Consider the following 22,459-nt stretch of genomic DNA (forward strand, 5'->3'; position numbering starts at 1 on the left):
AACTGTTAGGAATGGAGGTCTCATAACCCAGAGAAATCCTTGACTGATCTGGCTTGAAAAAGTACTGCCCAATGGGACACTGTGAGACAGAGATAACAGACAGGCCTGTGTTCAGACCCAGATGGCCACAGGGACTGGCTGAGAGACAAGGAGTGTGCAACCTAGGGGTCATGAGTCTCCACAGGCCCTTTATGAACCATAGCTCCCATTCTCCCCAGCTACACAGCTGGCCCTAGAGACCCCTCAGAGCATAGCACACTAACAGAAGCCCTGAGTCGGGGCATACTCATTCCAGCCTCAAACCAAGGGCACTCACAGCCAAGCAAAGACTGACCTTGAGCTGGGAGTGCTTAGAACTGAGGCCCTGAGCCACAGGACAACCCTCTTTCAGGCTCATGGGTCTGCAACCAAGGCTGGAAAGCAAGAGAGCTGCCCAGCCCTAAACCCAGCAAGCACTTCTGCCCTCATCCAGAATGGCTGCCTCCCTTGGTTTTGGCCCTAAGAACTGCAGTGCACTCACATCAAGCCAGCCAGATAAGCCAGGCCAGAGTTAGGGTCTCTACACAGAGGACCTAGTAGCAGCTCAGGTAGCAGTAACCTGGCCAATGCCACCTCCTATTCACTGACAAAGGGAGGCATCTCTCACTGCCCTCTGGTGACAGGCAAAGTGATGCCACTCCTAAGGGGTCCCAAGGAATGGCCACAGTATGCCTGCATTCCAGTCATGACTGGGCTGCTAAGCGGTGCAGGTGAGGCCTGCTGGCAGGGGAAAGGTGTCCTGTGCTCAGCAGTCCCCAGAGGCTGCAGCTCCACGGAGACCCCTAAAGCTATGTGGGACGCGATGGCACTACTCAGTTGTTCTTTCCTTCACACTGTTTCCTGCACATTTGCTTTCTACTTCTGATACAGTCATGTCTACTGCTGTCTCCTTGGGCTTCCCAGACACCATGGTCTACAAGAAGGCCTCACTGAGATGACCAAACATGATGTCATGCTTAGGAAAGGGATATAAAGGACAGAGACAAGAAATTATGCCCACTAAGTCTCACTCTGTCAGAGTCCCTAAAGGCTCGTCCAGTCAAGTATTTACTGTTCAGTCCTTGGAGCCCTGCACCAATCCACTGCCTCGTGCTAGCCAGCCACTGACCAGAAGAGCGCAGCCACACCTCTAAGGATCTCTGGGACCTACCCAATGCCTACTCAACTTGCCCCCCACCCCAGCCGAGGCTAGCCCACTGAATTTCCTTCCTTGGCTCCTCCACTTCTCCGCCTACAGTACTTTCCAATGGGCTTCGTATAGACAGACATTCCAGAAGCAAAGGCTCAGACAGCTCCCAGATGTAAAACTGGCAGTCCTAGGTCTGTCTGGCCCATGACCCTTATAGGACCATTGAGGGAGAAGGGAGTGGTTGCTTCTTGCCTCTATAGAAAAGGGAAGTGCAAAGACACTGGTCCTTCAAATCCCTATTCACCAGCTGCAGAACAAGGAGTACCTGAGGCCAAGGTAGGGACACGTAATGACGACGGCATCTCTGACTCTGCCACTTCTAAAATGACAAGCCTTATCTGTCTTAATTTTTCTTCCAAAAAAAAAAAAAAGTGGGGAGCAGGGGAATGTGAGAACAGGAGACTTGAGTTTGGATCACCGATATCCTCCAAAAAGCCAGGGGCAATAGTGGATGTCTGTAACCCCAGCACTGGGAAGGTAGAGACAGGACACTGGAGAAGCTTGTCTACCTAAATCAGTGAGCTCCAGGTTCAAGCAAGAGACATTGTCTGAAAAAGTGAGGGTAATGGAAGAAGACACCCTTGACCTTCACATACACACATACGCACACACACATACAACCATGTACACACACACACACACACACACACACATACACAAATGAATGAGGGGAGAAACGGGGATGGTGTCTTCAGCACTCTATCAGGAGGTAAGGGTCACATCAGAGGGATCCAGAGTGTGACAAGACAAGGACATGGCCATGGGCAGGAGACTGGTGAGCTGTGCTGTGTGCTGTATGCTGGACACAGGCTGGGCAGAGTTGAGAGAGGACCATGGGACAGGGCACCTGCCTTCCAGAATAATCTCCCATGGCAACAGAGCTAAGCACTCAGAAAGTGATTGCATTGGGGTAGATGGGGGTGACGGTTTCTCTGGTGCTTGAATAAAAGAGGGAGTTTCACATTTTATCCACTTCTACATCCCTTAACAATAAGAGCTTATTTAAAAACCCATGAATATGTAAATACCATTTTAAGTATGGATATGCAAGACACACAGAGCAACAGTCCGTGTGGGTGAGAAATGTTAACCGCAGCTCCCCTACTTGAAGAGCCAGCATAAGCAGACTAAGAGGGCCAGGTCTGGAACGCTGGCCCTCCCCAGCTGCACGATGGCTGGTTGGGCTGGGTAGGCCTGAAGCACAGCAGCCTGGCCCTTGGAGAAGGAGTGTGCACATCTACCCAGCAAACAGGGCCGGTCATCAGGGGGCCTTTCACCCTCATTCAGTAAAGGACCCAAGCCTTGCTCTGTATCCCAGGATGCACTGGCCATTCTTTTGGGGGCATGGGAATCCAGACTTGGTCTCAAGGCAAAGTAATAGAACAGAGGCAGCCTGAAACAGGAGTGTCTTAAACAGGGCCAAGGCCAACCTAGGGTTGGGGCTTATATCACTACACACACACACACACACACACGCACACACACGCACACACACACACACACACACACACTACTGGACTACCAGCCCACCCCAGCAAAGAATGGGAAGGCAAAGATTATACAGTTCAAGAGCAGAAGTGAGCTCCAGGTAGGAGCCTATGACAAATGCCCACCCATCTCAAGGTCTTTCCTCTCTCTCCTACTAAATGGTCACAAAATTTATAGACTTGGTTTGGATGCCTCCACTAGGGAGGCTATGGAAGGAAGCTTCGAGGAGTGAGCAGAAAGGGCTCCAAATGCTGCAGGCACCATCTCATGTCCAAAGCTGGGCACTGCAGCCAGCTGCCAAGGCCTTCTCAAGCTGCCCTATGCTCAGAGCATAAGCCTGGCCTGGCTCAAGCACAGACAGCTCTGGACAGTGCTATAGGGTTCTGTTCCTGGAAGAAAGGAAACACACACAGGCAAGAAGAGAGGGTATCTTAAAGGGGGTGGGGATCAGGCTCAAACAGAGAGGTCAGGAATTCCCAGCTATGGTGGGCACTGTGGGAGCCTCCAGTAAAACTTGCCTGCCCTCATGTTCCCTTCAGAACACAGTGTGCTAAGGGGACTGTATAAGCAGGAATAGTGTCAGAGATCAGCCCACTGGGTCCCCAAACCTCAACAGCAGCACACTGGGTCTATTCTATGGAACCTAAACTTACCAGATGGAAGGCGACAACCTGTACACAGGGACTAACAAGACACTGCTACACAGCCGTGCTCAAAGCCCTTGTCTGATAAGCGTGTCAGAGGAAGAGATGGTGAGTAGGAGCCATTACTTGGTAGGTGAACCGTCTTGAGCTTGGACTAGCCCGTTAGTCAAATACCACAAAGCCTAGTGCATTCTGCAGCCCAGGACATAACCAGACCAGATCAATTTGGTGTGGGCAGTCTGCAGAGTCATGCCCAGGTTACTATGTGAGTGGTTCTGGGAGGCAGGCTCAGTGTTGACCCAGAGCTGACATAAAAGTTAAAAGAGAATCAGGGTAGAGGGATTGTGGCAGGTTCCCTACTGAGCCACTCCAGCTTCCAAAGAAGGGCCACGGAGCCCACTGTCACGAGGAAGGTAAGGGTAGATGTGTGGGTGGGAGGTAAACCTGCATAGAGCCAGACATCCTAACATGACCATGGGTCCTGGCCAGGCACTGCTGGGTCTGTAGGTGGCTAAGAGCAGCATACTCCTTGCAGGACAGCCATGCCTGAGTTCTATGTCACTAGTGCTGCAGAAGGCATGAGAACAGTGCTCAGACTCAGACTCCACATTTCAAGGCAAATTTCAAGCTGATTAATAACAGTTCTGGTATTACAGGATCTAAACAAAACATCTTAGCATCTGCTAAGAAATGTTCCCTCACCAACTTTTATAGCCAGTGGAATGCATACACCTTACACACGTTCCATACTGCCGTATCACGATACCTGTGCCTACCCACACAAGTACATGGATTCCCCACATGCATGGGTACGCATTATGCACAGTTATATGTTGCCCCCTCACTTGTCTCCATTGCACCCTGCATCTCTGCAGACAGCCCAGGGTGACACCATTGCTGCCCAGCACTGCCACTGCCAGCAGACCTGTGCCAAGGCCCAGTGCACACAAAGCCCTACCAGAATGGAACTCTGCCTCTTCCCACTTGGCACAGCCTCATGTCTGGCACAGAATGCCTCACATGTACCACATGAGAGGAAACTGGGGACAGCTTATTGCTTAGGCACTGAACAGAAATGAGGGTGTGGCCTCCAGTCAAATGCTATACTTAAAATGCTAAGCCATTCAGCTACCCCAGGCTGAAGCAGGTAGACTGGGGGTGGCTAGGAGCTGACAGATGCTACGTACACTACTGGCGCCAAACTGCAGACTAGCCAAAGGCAATGCAAGGCACCAAGTTCCCAGCTCTGCTGCTGCCACACTTGGTAAAAACAGGGACCCAAAGTGACAGAATAGAGGACAGCAGGGAAGGGAGACAAAGATGAGCTTACAAGCCACAGACAACAACACAAGTCCCTAAGAAGCCAGAACCATCACAACACCCCATTCTCAAGCTGATGGGACCTTTATTTACTCAGTAAATACCTCTTGGGAATGAACTAGATACTAGGCACACAGTCACCATAGAAGCCATTACCATACATACCACAGCAACTGTGACTACTCACAAACTGCCCTGAAGAACAGGCCTGCTAGCTGTGCAGTTGTGGTGCATGCCTTTAATCTCAGCACTTGAGAAGCAGAGGAAAGTGGATCTCTGTGAGTTCAAGACCAACCTGGTCTACAAAGTGAGTTCCAGGATATCGAGGGCTACATAAAGAAACCCTGTCTTGAATCCCTGACCCCAAAACAGACAGGCCTGCTGATACTCTCTCATTAAACCCTGAGACCTCAGCCCCTCCCTCCTGCCCTCTTCCCCTGCTTTCCCTCCTGCCTGTAATTCTGTCCCTGCTACTCATGGTCTCTGAGGTACTGGAAGCATGCGGAAGTGTCTGCAGTATCAAGTGCTGTGGCAACTCCAGCTATGCAGCTGTGCAGCTGTGCAGCTGTCTTCATGCTGGCATGGGAATTTTCAGTTGTTATGGCTGTGTGGGGGTCACCTATGCTTCTGTAAGTAACCCCTCCACCATGGTCTTACATAAGGAAGCTCAATAAACCCAGTGGTTCTACAAGTGAGGAGGTGGAGTTGTTCCTTTGGTCAGTCACTGATGCTCCCTTTGGGGGAAATAGATGACTGTTCATGCCTCCTTAAGGAAGACACCTTACCCAACAATGTGCAACGTGGAACCTGGGAGCATGTGAACTGACAAGGGTGCAGACAAAAGCTGAAAAGACAGTAGGAAGGGAACTTGGGAGGTGGGGAGGCCATGACAGTCCCACAGCAGATGAGATGAGGTTGAGGTTGGGAGGGCAGAAGCAAATGCTTTCAGAGTCCACACAACTGTGGAACAAGAGAGGACAAAGGCAGTGACCCTTGGGACACCTGAGATGATACTGAGTGCAGAGCAGCCAAGGAGGGAGCAAGGGAGACTAGTCCAGGCTAATGGGGAAAGGGCTCCTGCTGGGCTCCATGTACAGCCAATAACCTCACAGCATGGCTAAGATGTGAGGGAGGACCAAACCCCTGGGTCTCTGGGCCTGCCAATGGTGCTGGTTCCTCCACCTCAGCTGCAGAGAACATGTGCTGTGGTGGGGATGATGGCTGGCTCACTGTAAGAAAAGCCAGCACAGGCCTTGCACTGAGGAAGACAAGCAGAAGGGCACAGGCAGAGTTAGACAGAGGCAAACATATTCATTTTAACAAAACTTCTAGCTTTGATGGGTTAGCCAAGTCAGCAGGGGAAGTAAGGCCAAAAGCAAATGCTAATAATGCCTCGGAAAGGCGGTGGAAAGAAAGGCGGCCTAGAGGAGGTGCACAGACCTGGACAAGGCCAGAGAAGCAGAGGATGCTGCTGTGGTGAAAACCTGGCAAGGAAGCTGCACACACCCTGAGGACACAGCACCAGGGAAAGGCTCAGGTGTGGGGACAATATGGCGTGACCTGAGTCATAAAGTGTCCCTCAGACAGCTGCGTGGAAAGCAGATGTCTAGAGACAATTGTAGAAAAAAATGATACAGTTTGTCACTTTAGCAAAGGCAATGACACAGAGTGACATGGATTCTAGCATGGAAGAAAGAAACAAACACCTCATCAAGACCTGAGCTAGGACACAAGCTGTGGGCCATTACAGACAGACCATAGTCAGAAAGCAGGTGGCAGGTCAGTCTGTCTGGCCAGCTGTACAGGGCCCACCCTGGCTGCGTTTTAGAAACAAAACCACATTCTCAGCCTCAGCACCAAACTGTAAGCCAGGAAGTTCAGTCAACAAACTAAGCCTCCCACAGCTCTATAAGGAGCCTAGACACAGTCGGCTCAGAGTATTGATACAGTCACTCTACTAGTAACAAGAAACCCTGAGCTACAGGGGACGGCTCCTCCCCGTGTCCCAAGAGTAAAAGTATAGGTTCTAGGGGTGCTCCTGCAGAGACCCCAGCCACGTGTCTAGGGGCATATGAATTGTGACCAGCAACCCCTAAAGCCTGACCTGGAGCCGCTGAGGAGGTCCCACAGCATCCCTAAAATACATAGTAGGGGCTGCCACTGAGGATACATGAAGAGCACTCACCAGATGCAAGCTGGCTCAACTGCTCTGCCAAAGACCATTCATACTGGGTGGAAAGAACCAGGCAGACATTTGAGGCCTCTGCCTGTGTTCCTGACAAACTCAGGAGCTGGCTCATGCACAAACAGTAAATGGCTGGAATGAGCATAAGACCTGGCAGGGGACACAGCCATGAGAGATGGGCATCTCACTGCTCTTCTCCTGCCCACCCAATCAACCATAACAAATTCCAGCATCTTCTCCACTGAAGATGTGCCAAGCCTCCAGTCCTCTAACCATCACCAGCAGTCATCTACCAAAACGCATCTTCCAGTGGTGCCCACTGTGAACACCCCAATACCAGGACCATCATATCTTAGCAGCTGCTCACTGTGGTTCCTCAAACACAGAAGATGGCAATAAAGAGGGCTGTGATGCTGGCCAGCCCCTTGTTTACCATTCCAGACACCAGTCTCTACCCTTTATGGTCACATCCTTTAATGTACTTTACCCTCCTGTACACACCCCACCTGAAAAGGAATCTCCTCTGTGGACAGACTAATTAAACTGTCCAAGGACCAAGTACTCCTCAGTGGTGGAGCTGAGATTCAGATACAGGCAGCCTGAGTTTGGAGCTGGTAATAATGGCCTCCATCACAGCTCCAGGATACAGCATGACACCCCCTTGGAGGCACAAAACATGTCCCCGCATCATTAATCCTGAGCACCTGTCACTGGCTTTGCTGGCCTCTAGACAGCTCGAGAGCACTATAACTCATGTGGACACGGGCTCACACAGGTGACAAGGCCTCATTATACTACAAGATGCTGTGAGAGGGGGGCCTAACTGCTCTAGACAAACAGGCAAGAATTATGACTCAGACTCTGAGCTTAACTGCTCTTGGGAGGCAATGGAGAAAGCCAGGGCACAGCTTTTATGACTCAGCTGGGTTATACCATCCACGTACTGTTTCTTCTTAAGGACCCTCTGCTAGGCAAGTAGGTATGGTGTTGTGGCATCATCATTGTGCCACATGCCTGTCCACCCATGAGGAAAGTGGCTTTCAACAAAGAGTCCCAGCCTGGTTCAGCAGGAGACCTTCTGGACTACAGGCACAAGGTGAGGCCATGGTGAGTGGAGTCCTGGGGCTGAGCACATGGTTCATGAAAGCTGGCTAGAAAAAGAGTGAGTGCCTTGGCCCCAAGAGCTCACTCAGCCTGGCCTGGATGGATGGAGTGGACGGGGAAGGGTGGAAGAGGAAACATCTGTACCCACATTCCACATCACTACACAGTTTGTCTTCAGTGGTCCTGCCTTACATAAGCATTTCATAGGGTGCCAGCCTACAACTTGAAGAAACCCCGGACAGCAGTTGTGTTAGGGCCTCCTTGGAGACCTGGGCTCCAACCTCAGCCGTAACATGGATGCTTGGGAGACTGACAGGCTAGGTTCAAGGTCTGTTCCTACTGACTCCCTGCAGATCCACCAGGGTTCAAACTCCCCTTCTGCAAATGAATGAGGGAATGGAGTCCCCAGGCCTGCCTGACACTCAGTCACAGTACTTCAGCACAACCTACAGAAAGCCGGCAAGTTAGATAGTAACATAGTGGGGACCTGGGCCCTTGAACTCCTGACCCTAAGGAACCCCATCAAGAGCAGAAGGGTCTTTTGAGCAGTGCTGGGCAGCCCAACGCAATGGATACTGAACAAAGGACACACCTAAGATCTACACATACACCCCAGGCAACCTGCCAGCTCCTTAGCCACAAAACCAAGAGAGGCATTATCAGCCCTACAGAGCAAAAAGCAAGGCTGGCACTCCAGAGGGCAAGGTTCCCGACACTGTAATCAGATCCTGTCCGAAGGTACCGAGGATGCAAGGCAGGCCCTGACAGCCCCATCCATATCCATGATCGATGGTGCCTGTGAGCTGTGCGGGATGGGTGAGGAGGAGCGCAGGCGCAGCCCACGGCAGCCGGCCGTGGGAATGTACAGACCAGCACCTTCTTGGAGGATTCCCTACTGGTGCCCACTAGCAAGCCACCCACCAAGCAGGAATCTGCCCAACTCCTGCTGCACACATGCTGCAAAGGAACCTCTCCCCTCCTGTCCTCACCAACCAGAGCTGCCCAACTCCAGGGTGCAGTCTCCAACCCAGCCCTGCAGAGACATGCCCCCCACTTCAACAGGCAGCATTCACCTGAGCAACCACACACATCATCTGTCCAGCCATCCCTCCTCCAGCATGCCTAGCAGCATGCCTGGTCACAGCAGCTAAATACTGCGAGGGAAATGCAGACAGGTTTCCTTGACTTGAATAGTTCATTCCATTTCATAGTCAGAGGAAAATGAAGAGGATCACCCAGCAAACGTTCAAGCTTTAATTCCAAATCACTTTTCATGCCCGTTTCATCTGACAGAGGCTTTGAAAGCAAAAGGCAATCTTTATCATGTGAGCTTTCTCAAGTAAATGGATGTGATTATGTCCAACATAACCAGATGCTTCTAGAAGCCAATTTTCAGAGTGACATCAGCACTCCAATGAGAACCCCTCCTTCTGGCTAGTAATGAATGATGAAAATGCTGTCTCCCTAAGAAGACAAGACTACAGTTGTATCATCCATGACAACAGGCTGGCTCCATGCTCCTCCTAGACCCATCCACGCACGTCAGTCCACTGGGGCACTAGGTGCTCTTGCCCTGGTGACTGCACACACTCCTCCCTCTGGCTCTGCAGGAGCCCACACTTGCCCCAGGTAGCACGCATGCATTCACACACACACACACACACACACACACACACACACGATGACCTTGGGTTCACTGTGGCAACCCCATCTTCTGACAGTACAGGATCTGGACAAACACGCCACCCAGTTTTGGTCAGTGAAGGGCATCAGGTAGATGGTGGCCACAGAAAAGCCTTCTTTATTCCAAAACACTCAAAGAAGACTTTTCCTTTTTGTCTCTGGACTTAAGACTAGACCTGGGAAGGCACTTCAAAATCATAAAATCGGCCAAGAGGCCAGCCACAGGGCAAATGGACAGGAGCCCGGGCCAATGTGAGAGAAGACCAAACATGTTTGGCTTCAGTCTCTGGTTCCCAGCAGAGCCCTAAAACCTCTTGGGCTCTACTGGGTGACAGGCCTGTCTGCTAATATGTGCAACAAGCTAATGAGATAAGCTAGTGCAAGCCCCACATTGTTCAGGTTGGAGCTGCCCTGGAAAGCAGAGGGGAGAAACTCCACCCCATCCACTGACTTGGGAGCTGGGCTGCGAAACCCTTCACAACAGAATTTGAATACACTGAGATTGTATTACATACATACATCAAGATGGTAGTGGTGGAGTATAACTGAAGAAAGCCATGGCCCTGCCTGAAATACCACCATCCAGTTGCTCCTGGGCTGGATCCTTCAGAAGAAACCAGGAGTCTCAAGGGAGACACTCTCCTGATGTCTAAAAACCCCTGAGCCTGAGGAGGGGTGGCGGGATGGGAGTGTGGGTGACCTGGGGACCTGACACTCGTGACTGTCAGAACAGAAGCATAAAGCACACCTCTGGTGTAGGGCTTGGGAAAGTAAGCAGTTCTACAAAAACACAGTAAGTGTGATGTTGGGAGGACAAGGGCGGGCAGGCCCGGCGGGGTCCAAGAGCTGCCCCTGACTTCCTGCTGGACTGCGGAACGAATCCACCTACTGCCCATCTCAGGCTGAGATGGTATCACTTGTGATCAAGAGCACAATGGGCCGGTAGAATGTTCACATCTGGGAGCACACAAAGCTGCACATCACACGTGCGTGCATCCAGGGGCCATCCGGAGTCCACACACTGCCTGGAAGTTGCAAGGCTCCTGATCTAGGAGGGGACCCAGCGGTGAATAGCACTTAAGTTAGAACTTGCAGAGTGGCTCTGGAGTCTCACTGGATGTGGCATGTGAGGTAACCACTACTCCCACACCTCAGACCATGGAGCAATGAGGCACAGCCACACCTGACACTGTGGCTTGAGTGCAAGCTGTTAATAAATGAGTCTGCCAGGAGCACTCCGTATACAGATGTAGGTGAGGTGAGAGGCCTTCAGGTCACCAAGCACACTGACCTTCAAAGGGACTGACGCGGCTCTCAGAAACCTTTGGCTAGTGCTCAAAAGAGCAGTTAAGACAAAAACCCAACCCTTCCCCTCTAGCCTTCTCCTGTATCAAGCAAGCCTGCACTACCCACAAACCTATCACCAGCTGTCTTTAGAAGAGCTACACCTGAATAATGCCACCATTCTACCCTAGAAAAAAGTTCTTGAAAAGTATCCAGTCCCAGGTACTATGTAACAATAATGGAAAACAGACCAGTAAACAAAGATGGAGGCATGCAGGCAGGACTCAACTGCCCAGAGCCATCACACCATCAGATTCCCCAGGCCATCACACCGTCAGATCTGTCAGATCCCCAGGTCATCACACCATCAGATCCCCAGGCCACCACACCGTCAGATCCCCAGGCCACCTACCTGCTGGTGATGCTGTTATTCTTCTCCTTCAGGGCGAGCTCTCGCTGCTGCAGCTCAACCACAAACCTAGAAAGGTCCTCTGGAGTCCTGATGGGTAAAGAAGACACAATTAGTTCCTTCTCTTCCCAGAAATGGGCTACACTGTGCACACAAAACAGAAAACTAAAAGCCACACCACCTACTGTCAATTCAGAGGTCAGCAGAAGTTCATTCTGCAGCCCATGTACAGAGTAGCAAGTACTCACAGCATCCAGGTCCAAGCACCTCAGTGGATAGACTACTTTCAAAATAAACTTACTGACTCCTAAATGGAGGTTACTCAGTTGAAGACCCAAATTAGTTCCCAGAAGCCATGTTTAGAACTCAGTGGGTAAAAAGACACTTGGCACCAAGCCTAAGGACCAGAGTTCAATCCCTAGGCTCCACATGAAAGGACAGAACCAATTCCAGAGTTGTCCTCTGAGCTTCACATGCACACACACATACACACAACTAATTAAACAAAATGGAATTAAACATATTAAGAACATACAAAGCCAGATTGACACAGGTAACACCTAGGGCTTCCTGGCCAGCCTTACCTGCTTGGTGAGTCTCTGACCAATGAGAGACTCTCACCTAACAGCCATGTTAGCTGGCATCAAGAAACAACAGCCAAGCTTGACCTCTGGTATCTAAATGTGTACGGACCCAGGCCTGCACGCAAAGGCTTTCACTTTATTCTCACTATAAAAATAGGAAGAGTACCTAACAGTACCGCTGTGCCTAGGAAATAAGATGCACAGAGCACCACCCACGGCCTGGCACACAGGCAGGGCTCAGATGACCTGACCCGGCCAGCTGCTTCTGCAGGATAGATCAGATCAGGCAGCAAAAGGAAAGAGCAGCAGTGGGTTGCTATGCATGTATCTGCTTCCCAATTCTCCACTGCCCTACTCACCTGCCTCAGTCTACCGTAACAGACCTGTCTTTTTGTTTCATCTGTCAGTGAGAAAACTGACAGCCTGATACCGCCTGGGTGCACCCATGAGTGTAAGTAGACACGAGGTGGGCCTGGTCATCTGACTGGCGCATAGCAGGATGCTTACTCTGAATTTCATGGTGTTTTTAAGAACAGTGTGAACATGCCCACATACACATGAGGGCAGGTAGTGACGCTGGGTCTGCTTTCCTCATCAACTATGACCACAGTAAGCACAAGGCACATTGAAGTCACTACACACTCATTTGGGAATTACTACAGCTTCACCCAAAAAGGTGGGCCCTAACCGTGTGATTGTGTGATTGTGTGATAAAAGGTTTGAGCCCGGCTACACAGAAAGCACCTGAGACACCCCACATACCTGTATGCTCACCCTGTACTCTCAGGCTTTAGGTCAGCCTGGGAGAGCACAGAAAACGGACACTGAGCCAGGAAAAGGCCGCTACCTCAAAGACCTGCAATCCTCCTGAGCAGGACACTGGGTAGTCCTGGGTGCAAATGGGCTACCCATCCAATTGCTCACTGTGCGATGGACTGAGCTACCCATCTAATTGCTCACTGTGCGCTGGACTGAGCTACCCATCTGATTGCTCACTGTGCAATGGACTGAACTCTGACCTTACTACAGCCTTGTGTAACGGGCTGGAAAGACAGACCAGTGGTAGAGTACTTGCCTAGTAGGCATATGTTCTAGCCCCAACAGCAAAAACAAATACATGGAGAACCTCTCTCCTTCCCCCTCTCTGCAACATGAGGTCATAAAAAAGCAACCATTTGAGAGACAGGATGAACATTCACCAGTACTGGACCATCCACTTGTAGACCCATGAAAAGTCAGTTCCAGTTCGCAAAGCCTCACCTGTGGATCATCTTGTGACCCAAGGAGGCTAAAAAGTTGTTCTTGGCAAAAGGCCAAACAAGTGAGCCAGGCAAAGGACACTCAAGAAAGACCAGGCACGAACTGACTCTGCAGCTGAGTTACATACAGAAGAGTAAACAGCATGTCTATCCCTTTATTCATAGACTGCGCCCTGGTGGAAAAGGTGAGGCAGTGAGACTGTGCTTGCCCAAACTGGTGGGGACCATCAAGGGTCTTTTCCACGCACTATGAGGATTCTGCAGAGACTCGCAGTGCATGAGTGTGTAAGTGTAAATAAGCCCTCCCCCAGGACGATCAAGGGCAGTCGGGGAGGAGGGCACCAGAAGCGCCAGCTCGGAGAGGAGCACACTAGCTCTGTGCCGTCAGCCTGGCATGGGCTCTGGCACCGGGCTGAAGAGCACAGGATAGAGGGCGCGAGAGAGAGTGGGGTGGGGAGCAATCCTTAAGAAGCCCTGCGAAGATGAGGTGGTGGTGGCATACACCTTTAACTGCTATACTGGGAGGTGGGGGGTACAGAGACCAGCAGACTGCTTGACCCCACAGGAAGTGAGGGTGGCAACTGTGCTACCTATGTGGAGCCTCGTAGAAATGGGAGAGGGCTTTCGAGAACTGTGGAATCACAGGGGACTCATCCACAGGCGCGGCCCTCGCCTTGTCCACAGCCCATGGACTGCCAGGCGCTGGCCGAGCGAGTGTCTATGCTTCAGAAGCTCCTGACCTGTGTGCTAAAGCTGCTCAGAGATGCTTCCAGGCACTCGAGGGATTAGCAAAATGCTTTCAACTACAAGGCGTCCCACAGAGGGCCACTTTGGCCTAAAAATACCACTGCCTGTCCGGTCCAGCGAGCCTGACACTCGCACTTCACAACTACAAAGTGGAAGGCACTCAGGGTCTCTGGGGCCTCCAACACATGGGATGACAGGGAAGTGACAGTTCCAACTGCAGCCCAAGCTGTGGCATCTGCTGCCGAATAACCGAATAACGTGGCTTCAGCTGCGCAGCCTTTCATGGTCTGACGGGGGGCTCTCGGAGAGAGGTCTCTTTGTTCCGTGAACAGCTGAATTGTGACACAAACTCAGCTGCAGGCACAGAATGCCGTCGGCCTGAGCCCGCTAGTTTATTTCTGAGGCGAAGACAGTTCCAGCCCCAACCATGGCTATTTTGAGTTCTAATAGCAGGTGCCATGGCTCTCACTGAAGCCATAAGTGCTGGTTTCACAGTGTCTGAAAGACACCCAATCCCGAGGACACCAGTGTCGAGAATGAATGAAGTGGCAGCAGCCACAGACCCAATTAGCAAACGCCAGGCCATGAGCTCGCTTCCAAGGTGCCATTCTTTCCAGAGAATAGGAAGCCACAGGGCTGAGACTATGGTCCAAAACCGCAGGGACTGGGCTTCAGCCAGGGACCGATCGGAAAGGAAGTGGAAGGTGGGAACACGGCCTTCCCCTACCCCCGCGGAGAGGGGTTTATTGTTCTTGCAAAAAGTATGCCAAGTCCAGAACAGAACACATTAGACAGCAAAAACTTCTGCTAGAAGCTGAAAGGACGATGGGCACTCACAGCTATGGAGACTCGGAATCAGATTTCTCAAGCTGATGTAGGGCTGCAGGCCTGGGACTGATGAGCCACTGTACGGAGGGTCCAGGACAAGGGGACAAGCACACATCACACTAAGTCAGCACTGCAGAGCAGCTGTGGGCTGTGCCAAGCACTACAGAGCTACCTACAGTGGCCACGCCTGCTGCCCACAGCTCTAAGGCCACCCAGCAGAGTTGGAATATCAGGTACTGAGGCCACAGCCACTAAGGCTTCTAGAGACAGTCAAAAGGCACAAGTCTGTCTTGTTGTTGGAGCTCAGGACCACCCTGTGGCAGCCTGACCATGAAGTGGGCAATTAGGACTCATCTACCTCCAATGCTACCAGTTCAAAGCGTGTAAAGGGAGGACAGTTCCTCTCCTTAGGGAAGGCGAAGCAGGGCCAGCTGCTGCCTCTAACAGAGGTTTGCCACAGTAGCAAAGGACCACAGCAGCCCTTGTCACATGACATCCCTCCTCCTTTTTGGAAATGAGGTCACACAGATGGCCAGACCAGGAGGGGGACAGGAAGACAGATGCTGTTCCAGTTTACAGCCATTACCACATTCCTTCTTTTGGCCCCTACTTGTCCCTTCCCAGGGCTGCTTCTCCTGTGGTGTGCACACACAGCTTTCCTGTCACTTTAGGTGTCCTGTCTTTCACTGAGAGCCTTGCCACCTCACCCTGCTGCTCAGGGTCCTGCTTACACCATAACCCTTCCCCAGCCCAAAGCCCAGACTCACACTCCAAGCCATCTTTCTCCATAAGGTAACAGCGTCTCAAAAGGGATTCACCTTAGTCTCTGTTCTGGCTCTTCACTGTAGAGACTCCAAACAGATAATGAATGAAAACCCATGAGAGCTTTCTAGAAAAATATTCCCAGCCAAGTTCTGCCTGAATCTGAAGTCAATACACTGGATTAAAAAGTTCAGAGCGGGCTGGTGAGATGGCTCAGTGGGTAAGAGCACCCGACTGCTCTTCCAAAGGTCTGGAGTTCAAATCCCAGCAACCACATGGTGGCTCACAACCATCCATAACAAGATCTGATGCCCTCTTCTGGAGTGTCTGAAGACAACTACAGTGTACTTACATATAATAAATAAATCTTTAAAAAAAAAAAAAAAAAAAAGTTCAGAGCTGGGTTGAAGGTGTGGCAGAGGGCCTGGGACTCCATGCCCAAACACTGGGAGAAACAAAAGCAAGCTCAGTGTTACTGGCCAATTACAGTCTACCTAGACGATGAAATCTGGATGAAAATCAAGAAAAAAAGAACACTCAATTACAAATATAAATATATACATGTATATACATACACACATATACACATACATACATACATATGAAAGAGAGAAGCAGAACGTGACTACACTGTGTCATTTGAATAAACCAAAAATGAAGCATAGCTGTGTTGGCCTGCATATATGTCAAGGGCGTAGGGGCCAAAAGAGAAAGCAGAAGTAGCTTCCTGGAGGGGTGAAAAAATCAACAGGAGACTTACCTCCAAGTGTTTGTAAGCTTTTTAAATATTGTTAAATTATATTTATTTGTTTATTAGGGGGTTGTGTAACATAGCACACATGTGTAGGTCAAAGGACAACTTCCACCATGTAGATCTTAGGAATCAAACACAGGTCACCAGGCTTAGTGGCAGGCACCTTCACATGCTAAGCCAGTTCACCCACTCCTTCTTAAATATTGTATACCATGAAAATAAATTCAATGATAGGTAACCAATGGCTACTTATTTCAAAGTTTAGCTCTCAACCTTATGAAGCAGGTACTATCTAAAACCTCTTTAAAAAAAAAAAAAAAGCAAATATGTCCTTGCCATGACAAATTAACACACGGAAATCCAACTATAACCATTTATAACCAAGCAATCAGACCATTTCTAAATGAGGTTCAGCTACATAGAGCAATCACTTGCATTACAAATGAGGCCATTACAGGGGTATTGGAGGAATCGGGGTAGCAGGGCGTGAGCTGCCTGAGAGTGGGGCCTTCTATCTAAATACTCAAGGCTTGTGATTCGATCCTTAAAGTTGCTTAAGAGAGAAATCAAAATTCTATGTGCCTAAGTTATTTAGTGGAGGGGGTGGGAGAACAGGGTCTTATTATCTAGTCCTGGCTAACCTGGAATTCACCATGTAGACCAGGCTAGCCTTGAACTCACAGAGACTGATTGCCCCTACTTCCCAAGTACTGGGATTAAAGGTGAGTGCCACCATACCTGGCTTGTATCTAAAACATTCTAACTTAAAAAGAAAAAATAAAATGGAAGCTGAGGAGACGGGTCCTTGGGCAAGGTGCTCATGGAGCAAGCATGAGGTTGTGAGTTCAGATTCCCCAACATGTACCAGCTGGGCACAGCCGAGCAGAACTATAGGACAGGAAGCTGAGACAGAAAAGTCCTTGGTACTCACTTGGAAGCCAGTGCAGACACAACAGCAAGCTCCACACTCAGGAACAGATCCTGTCCCAAAAACACTTAGATGGACAACTGAGGAAAACACCTAATGTCCATCTGTGTCCTCCACACTGCCTCGCCTAGGCATGCACGCAGAAGTGTGCATTTTATACACACACACACACACACACACACACACACACACACACACACAATCATCTCCAAACCCCCACAGAGTAGCTCTACCTTACATTCTTCACAAACCGTACCCAGAAGACACATTCATGACTTCAAGCTTTGTGTCAGAGGCAGGCCCTATCGTCTAATTTGATTGTAAGACTGGTGATCTCAATTGTTTAAGGTGTTCCTATCCACCAACAACTTTCCTACAGTTTTTCCGTGAGCCCCTCCACATCACTCACTCCACACAAGGGCATCTTCTCTGCATATTCCTCAGTCACACAGCATGTGCGCCTGGCACCCACCTGTACCTCCTGAAGTAAGACCGTATGAGCAAGGCCACTGCTAGCCAGAGCTCAGTTCGATTCACACCAAGAGAGCTCACTTGGGGTGAGCATCAGGCAGAGCCAGGGTGAAATGGAGGAGGCTCTGTGTCTTCAAAGGCACTGTTTTTTGGTAAACTGAAACGGCTACAGAGGTGACATGATTTTTTTAATAAAAAATAGTAACTAGAAAGAAAAAGAAAAAGAAAGGGAGGGAGAGGGAGAGGGAGAGGGGGAGGGGGAGAGGGAGAGGGAGAGGGAGAGGGGGAGAGGGAGAGGGAGAGGGAGAGGGAGAGGGAGAGAGGGAGAGGGAGAGGGAGAGGGAGAGAGGGAGAGGGAGAGGGAGAGGGAGAGAGGGAGAGGGAGAGGGAGAGGGAGAGAGCGCAGACAAAGAAAAAGACAAGGGTAGGGCCTATGGAGATGACTAGGTTGATAAAATGCCTGTCTAAAAACCAAGACCTGATTTGTTTGTTTACACTTATTTATACTTATGTGAGGGGGTCCTTGTAGAGGTCAGAAGAAAACATGTGAACTTTTGAAAGTCAGTACTCTCCTGCCCCCATGTGGGTCTCAGGAGCCCTCTCAGGTCAGCAGGCTTGGTGGCAGGCACCTTTACCCACTGAGCCATCTCACCAGCCTGACTGATTCTCAGTCCCAATATAAAAAGCTGGGGGTGGCTGCTTCTGCCTATAACCCCAGAGCTCTAAAAAGACACAGGAAAATCCTAGACCCAGTGGTGAGCGGCTCTAACAAAATCAGTGAGCACCAGGTTCAGGGAAGCATCCTGTCTCAAAAACTAAGGTGAGAATGACTGACTGATGAAGACACTGTTGACCTCACACGCACACACACAGACACACACGCACAAACATGCACACACACTCAGATGTACAAAGAAGAGAAAGAAACAGGAAACTAATCACAAATGGCCTGCAGAAAGCAACTTGAAGCTGCCAGAGTTTGTCAGAGCTAGCCTAGGCTATCACAGGCAGCACTAGTCAACCCAGGAGGTCACTTGGGGCCATGGTCCTTCCAGAATCCGTGCCCTCGCAAATCCAACCCCAAGCAGAGAACAAGTCCAGACAGTAAGAAATACAGAAAACAGAAATGTGTTCATGGGTCTCATTGCTGCTTCCAAGTAGACGACTCCACGGTCATCAGGAGGCTGAGGCAACGAACACAGGTCTCAGGCACCCACACAACAGCTGACCCCTTCAGACTTAGCAGCCCACTCCAAATGAAGTCATGAATGAGAAGGAAGTGCTTAGCAGGGGGTGTCACTGTGTCAGCCAGTCAGTCAGCACTTTAGGACATGTTCAGTTGAAGCACAAGGAGCGGTGGCTGCTCCCTGGCATGAGTACGCTGACAAGAATCATACAGAAGCCGGGCGGTGGTGGCGCACGCCTTTAATCCCAACACTTGGGAGGCAGAGGCAGGCGGATTTCTGAGTTCGAGGCCAGCCTGGTCTACAAAGTGAGTTCCAGGACAGCCAGAGCTATACAGAGAAACCCTGTCTCGAAAAACAAAAACAAAAACAAAAGAATCATCCAGAAACTGACAATAGCATACTTTCAGGCCAGCAAGATGGCTCAGAGAGGTGACTACCACCAAGCCCAATGACCGGAGTGATTCCCTGAGATGGTGACCTGAGAGATCCCATGTGGTGAAAACAAAGAATCAAGCCTTCCTGTTGTCCTCTGGCTTCCACATGTGTGTCATGTCACATGTGCCTTCACACAGTACATAAGTGAATTGTGAATACACACTTCTGTCCCCCTGGCCTCATTCCACGGCAGACAGGGGTAGTTTCAAACATCTTTATGTACCGTCCCCAAAGTGCTGATGGAAAAAAAAAAAAAAAAAAAACTGAGCAGAGAGGTGAGAAGGCAGGGCACGGAGAGAAGACTGTACCTTGGAGCTGGCCAGGATGGAGCTCAGGTTCAGATAAGCCGTAGCTTCCTGATCTGGGAAACAGGAATGACACTGCCTTACCAGCAATGGGGGCACTGGACCATGTGGTTACTGCCTACGTGGTCCCTGCTGCTGCTGGGTTGCCCAGGACAATCCGTAGCACTCTAACCCTCCCCACACCACCTCCAGCCATCATGGTGGCCCTGAAGGACACAGGCCTGCCAGTTCTGGAATATGCAGAAGAAGGGGAGTAACGCTGACCAGTGACAGAACCAGGCTGAAAACCACCAAGAGTCAGGCTGGTGGGCAGATAACAGAGCGAAAGGGAAGGCGGCCACCAAACCAAAGGTCAGCTCTGACTCAGCACAGTACCTGTGAGGACTGACAGGCTCTGTGGGGGCGGGGGCAGCCTCCCCGTCGGGATGGTAGCTTAGCCTGTGAGCAGGAGGCTGAGGCAAGAGGATTCCAACCAAGTTCCATGCCAGCCTGACATACACAAAGCAAGGCCCTGTCCCCAGCACATCTAGGAGTGCTGTGTGTGGCTCATCCTGAAATCATGGCTACTGTCCTGACAGACATGTGTGTGGCTCCCTCCTGAGACCCATGGATACTGCGCTGACAGAACGGGTGCCATCCAGAGTCACAGACACTAACTACCAACTTGGGCTGATGATCACTGGGACAAAACCAATGTGTAATATGTTTCCATTATGAGCACAGTGATAGTCCAGCCAGGAGAAGGGACTAAAGTGAGGTGATCACTTGACAAGCCATTCAGGAACAGTCTCCAGGAGGGTGGCACTGAGGCTAGGACAATGGCTAATGGGTAAAGTGATTGCCACTAAGGCTGGATGGCTGGAGCTTGACTGCCCAGGACCACATACTAGCCAGACACAGTGGCACCCACATCTGTTACCCCAGCACTCCTACAGAAATACAACAGGCAGAGACAGAGAGTGCCCAAGAGCAAGTGAGCACGCCTAAGAATGAGATGTCAGAACGACCTCCCGCCACAGCACTTGGAAGCTTGCTTCAGAGCAGCCGTGAGTTCCGGGTCAGCCTGGGCTACACATGAGACCTGACTCAGACGCAAACACAAAGCAAGGACATGGCTCGGTTGTTGCACTGCTTGCCTGGCGTGCATGAAGCCTTAAGTTCCACCCAGCACTGAATAAACCTGGCCTAATGCCATGAAGTCATTTGTAACTATACACAGAGTTCTCGGCCAATCTAGACCATATAAGATCCTTTTTCTTTAAATCACGACTAACCCTCGACAGCTCAGGAAGAGCTAAACAAGAGTGCTTGCCCTGCTGTGTCTAGTTGGCCCAGCAGCCTGGATCCACCTCTGAGCAACTAAGGAGGTGTGGGAGAACAGCTCGGCTGGGTGGCTGATGCACCTTCTTCATGTAGCAGAATAAATGGCCAGTGGCCATGGCAGCTGGAGGCCAGCAGCAAGACAGCATGCTTCCTAAGAAGGCCCGAGGCCGCTGGACTGCATGGGCGCCAGGGCCCACTGTGCCACTTTTAAGTAACCCACTGCCCTGCAACACTCCCACACCAGCCACCTAATGTCCACATCTCATTCAACTGTCCATAGTCAGAAACTCAGCTTAACTGCCTCAGGGAAACGAGTTCCATGGGTCCCCAGACACATGTAAATAAAATGAAGAAATTTCAAATTTACAGTTGCTGCCTCCAAATTCTTTCTCCCAGCTCAGGAAGGATTAAAAGGACTTCAAAGCAGCCTGGGTTCCAATTAAGCCAGTGTGACCACCCCAGGGATGCTGGAATATTCCTCTGATTAACAAGAGGAGTTCTTTGAACTGTTCACACTAAAAAAAGCTCTCAGAAGCTCTCAAACAAATGCCTCGATTCCTCTCCACATCCCTTGCTCTGAAAGAGCTGGTCGTCTGACGCTATAAACATCCAAAACTATGGCCCCAAACAAACTTCAGGGAGGGAGAGGCACGAAGCACAACCCACACAGAACTGAGGAGTGCATGCACTCCTCACAATGTCCACATACAGGAATGGAGACAAGAGTGGGAGGGACTGACAGGTCTCCATCAGACTAGGAACAAGCCAAACTTGCCTGCCTCCCCACAGAGGACCAAAGATGACCTCAGCATGGAAAACTTACCTACACTGGATAGTGGTGTCTAAGGACAAACAGTAGGTGAGACGAGCTGTGTCCTCTCCAGGTGCTCCACTATGGGCAGTGGACGTGTGGTCCGAAGTGGACTTATTTGGAAGCTGGTCAGACTTCAGGGACGCTGGCTTACCAACCTGTTCCACTCTTGACAGGACTTTCAATATTAAACAGAAGGGGAGGGAACCTCCTATAATAAATTTAGAACTCCCGACCCACTCACCTACCTACCAGAACTTCTCTCAGTGAGGGAAGAGTGAATTAAAAATCGAGTGCACCTGGCTTCCAGAGAAACAATCAAACGCATCCGCTGAACAAAGGGCTTGGTGGATGCAGAGGCTCAGAGAGGCACCATCATTAGTGAGGAGCTCACTTTGAACTCACTGAACAGCAAACGGAAGAGAAGGTCTCAGAACTTTGGAGAAGCAACGGCTCCCTCCATACAGAGCCGGGCTGTGAGCCCAGGCTGCTCTCTAGCTTGCTGTGTAGCTCTAGGCTAGTTATTTGGCCTTTCTGAACTCTGGTTTAATCTAGCCCAGCTGTAAATGAGAGGAATAAGCTAGACAGCCACATCCTGACTTATGACACTCTCTCCGGAAACTAAAACAGAAACTGTAGAGCTCAGAAGCAAGAATGCAGGCAGACGCCGGGCCTGGTGGCACAGGCCTTTAATCCCAGCACTCGGGAGGCAGAGGCAGG

At 50.5% G+C, this 22,459-nt stretch overlaps 1 protein-coding gene across 2 annotated transcripts in view; it reads right to left on the reverse strand.

The window, feature by feature from the left end:
- Positions 1-22,459, reverse strand: part of Mad1l1 (mitotic arrest deficient 1 like 1) — a 306,462-nt gene that overhangs the window by 230,890 nt on the left and 53,113 nt on the right. For both annotated transcript variants that reach the window (XM_029533893.1, XM_021186613.1), the window contains exon 10: positions 11,349-11,435. In XM_029533893.1, coding sequence (XP_029389753.1) covers positions 11,349-11,435 — 87 coding nt within the window. The remainder of the gene's footprint in view (positions 1-11,348; positions 11,436-22,459) is intronic.

The sequence above is a fragment of the Mus pahari genome, chromosome 23 (genome assembly GCF_900095145.1).
Source record: "Mus pahari chromosome 23, PAHARI_EIJ_v1.1, whole genome shotgun sequence".
Lineage (NCBI taxonomy): Eukaryota > Metazoa > Chordata > Mammalia > Rodentia > Muridae > Mus > Mus pahari.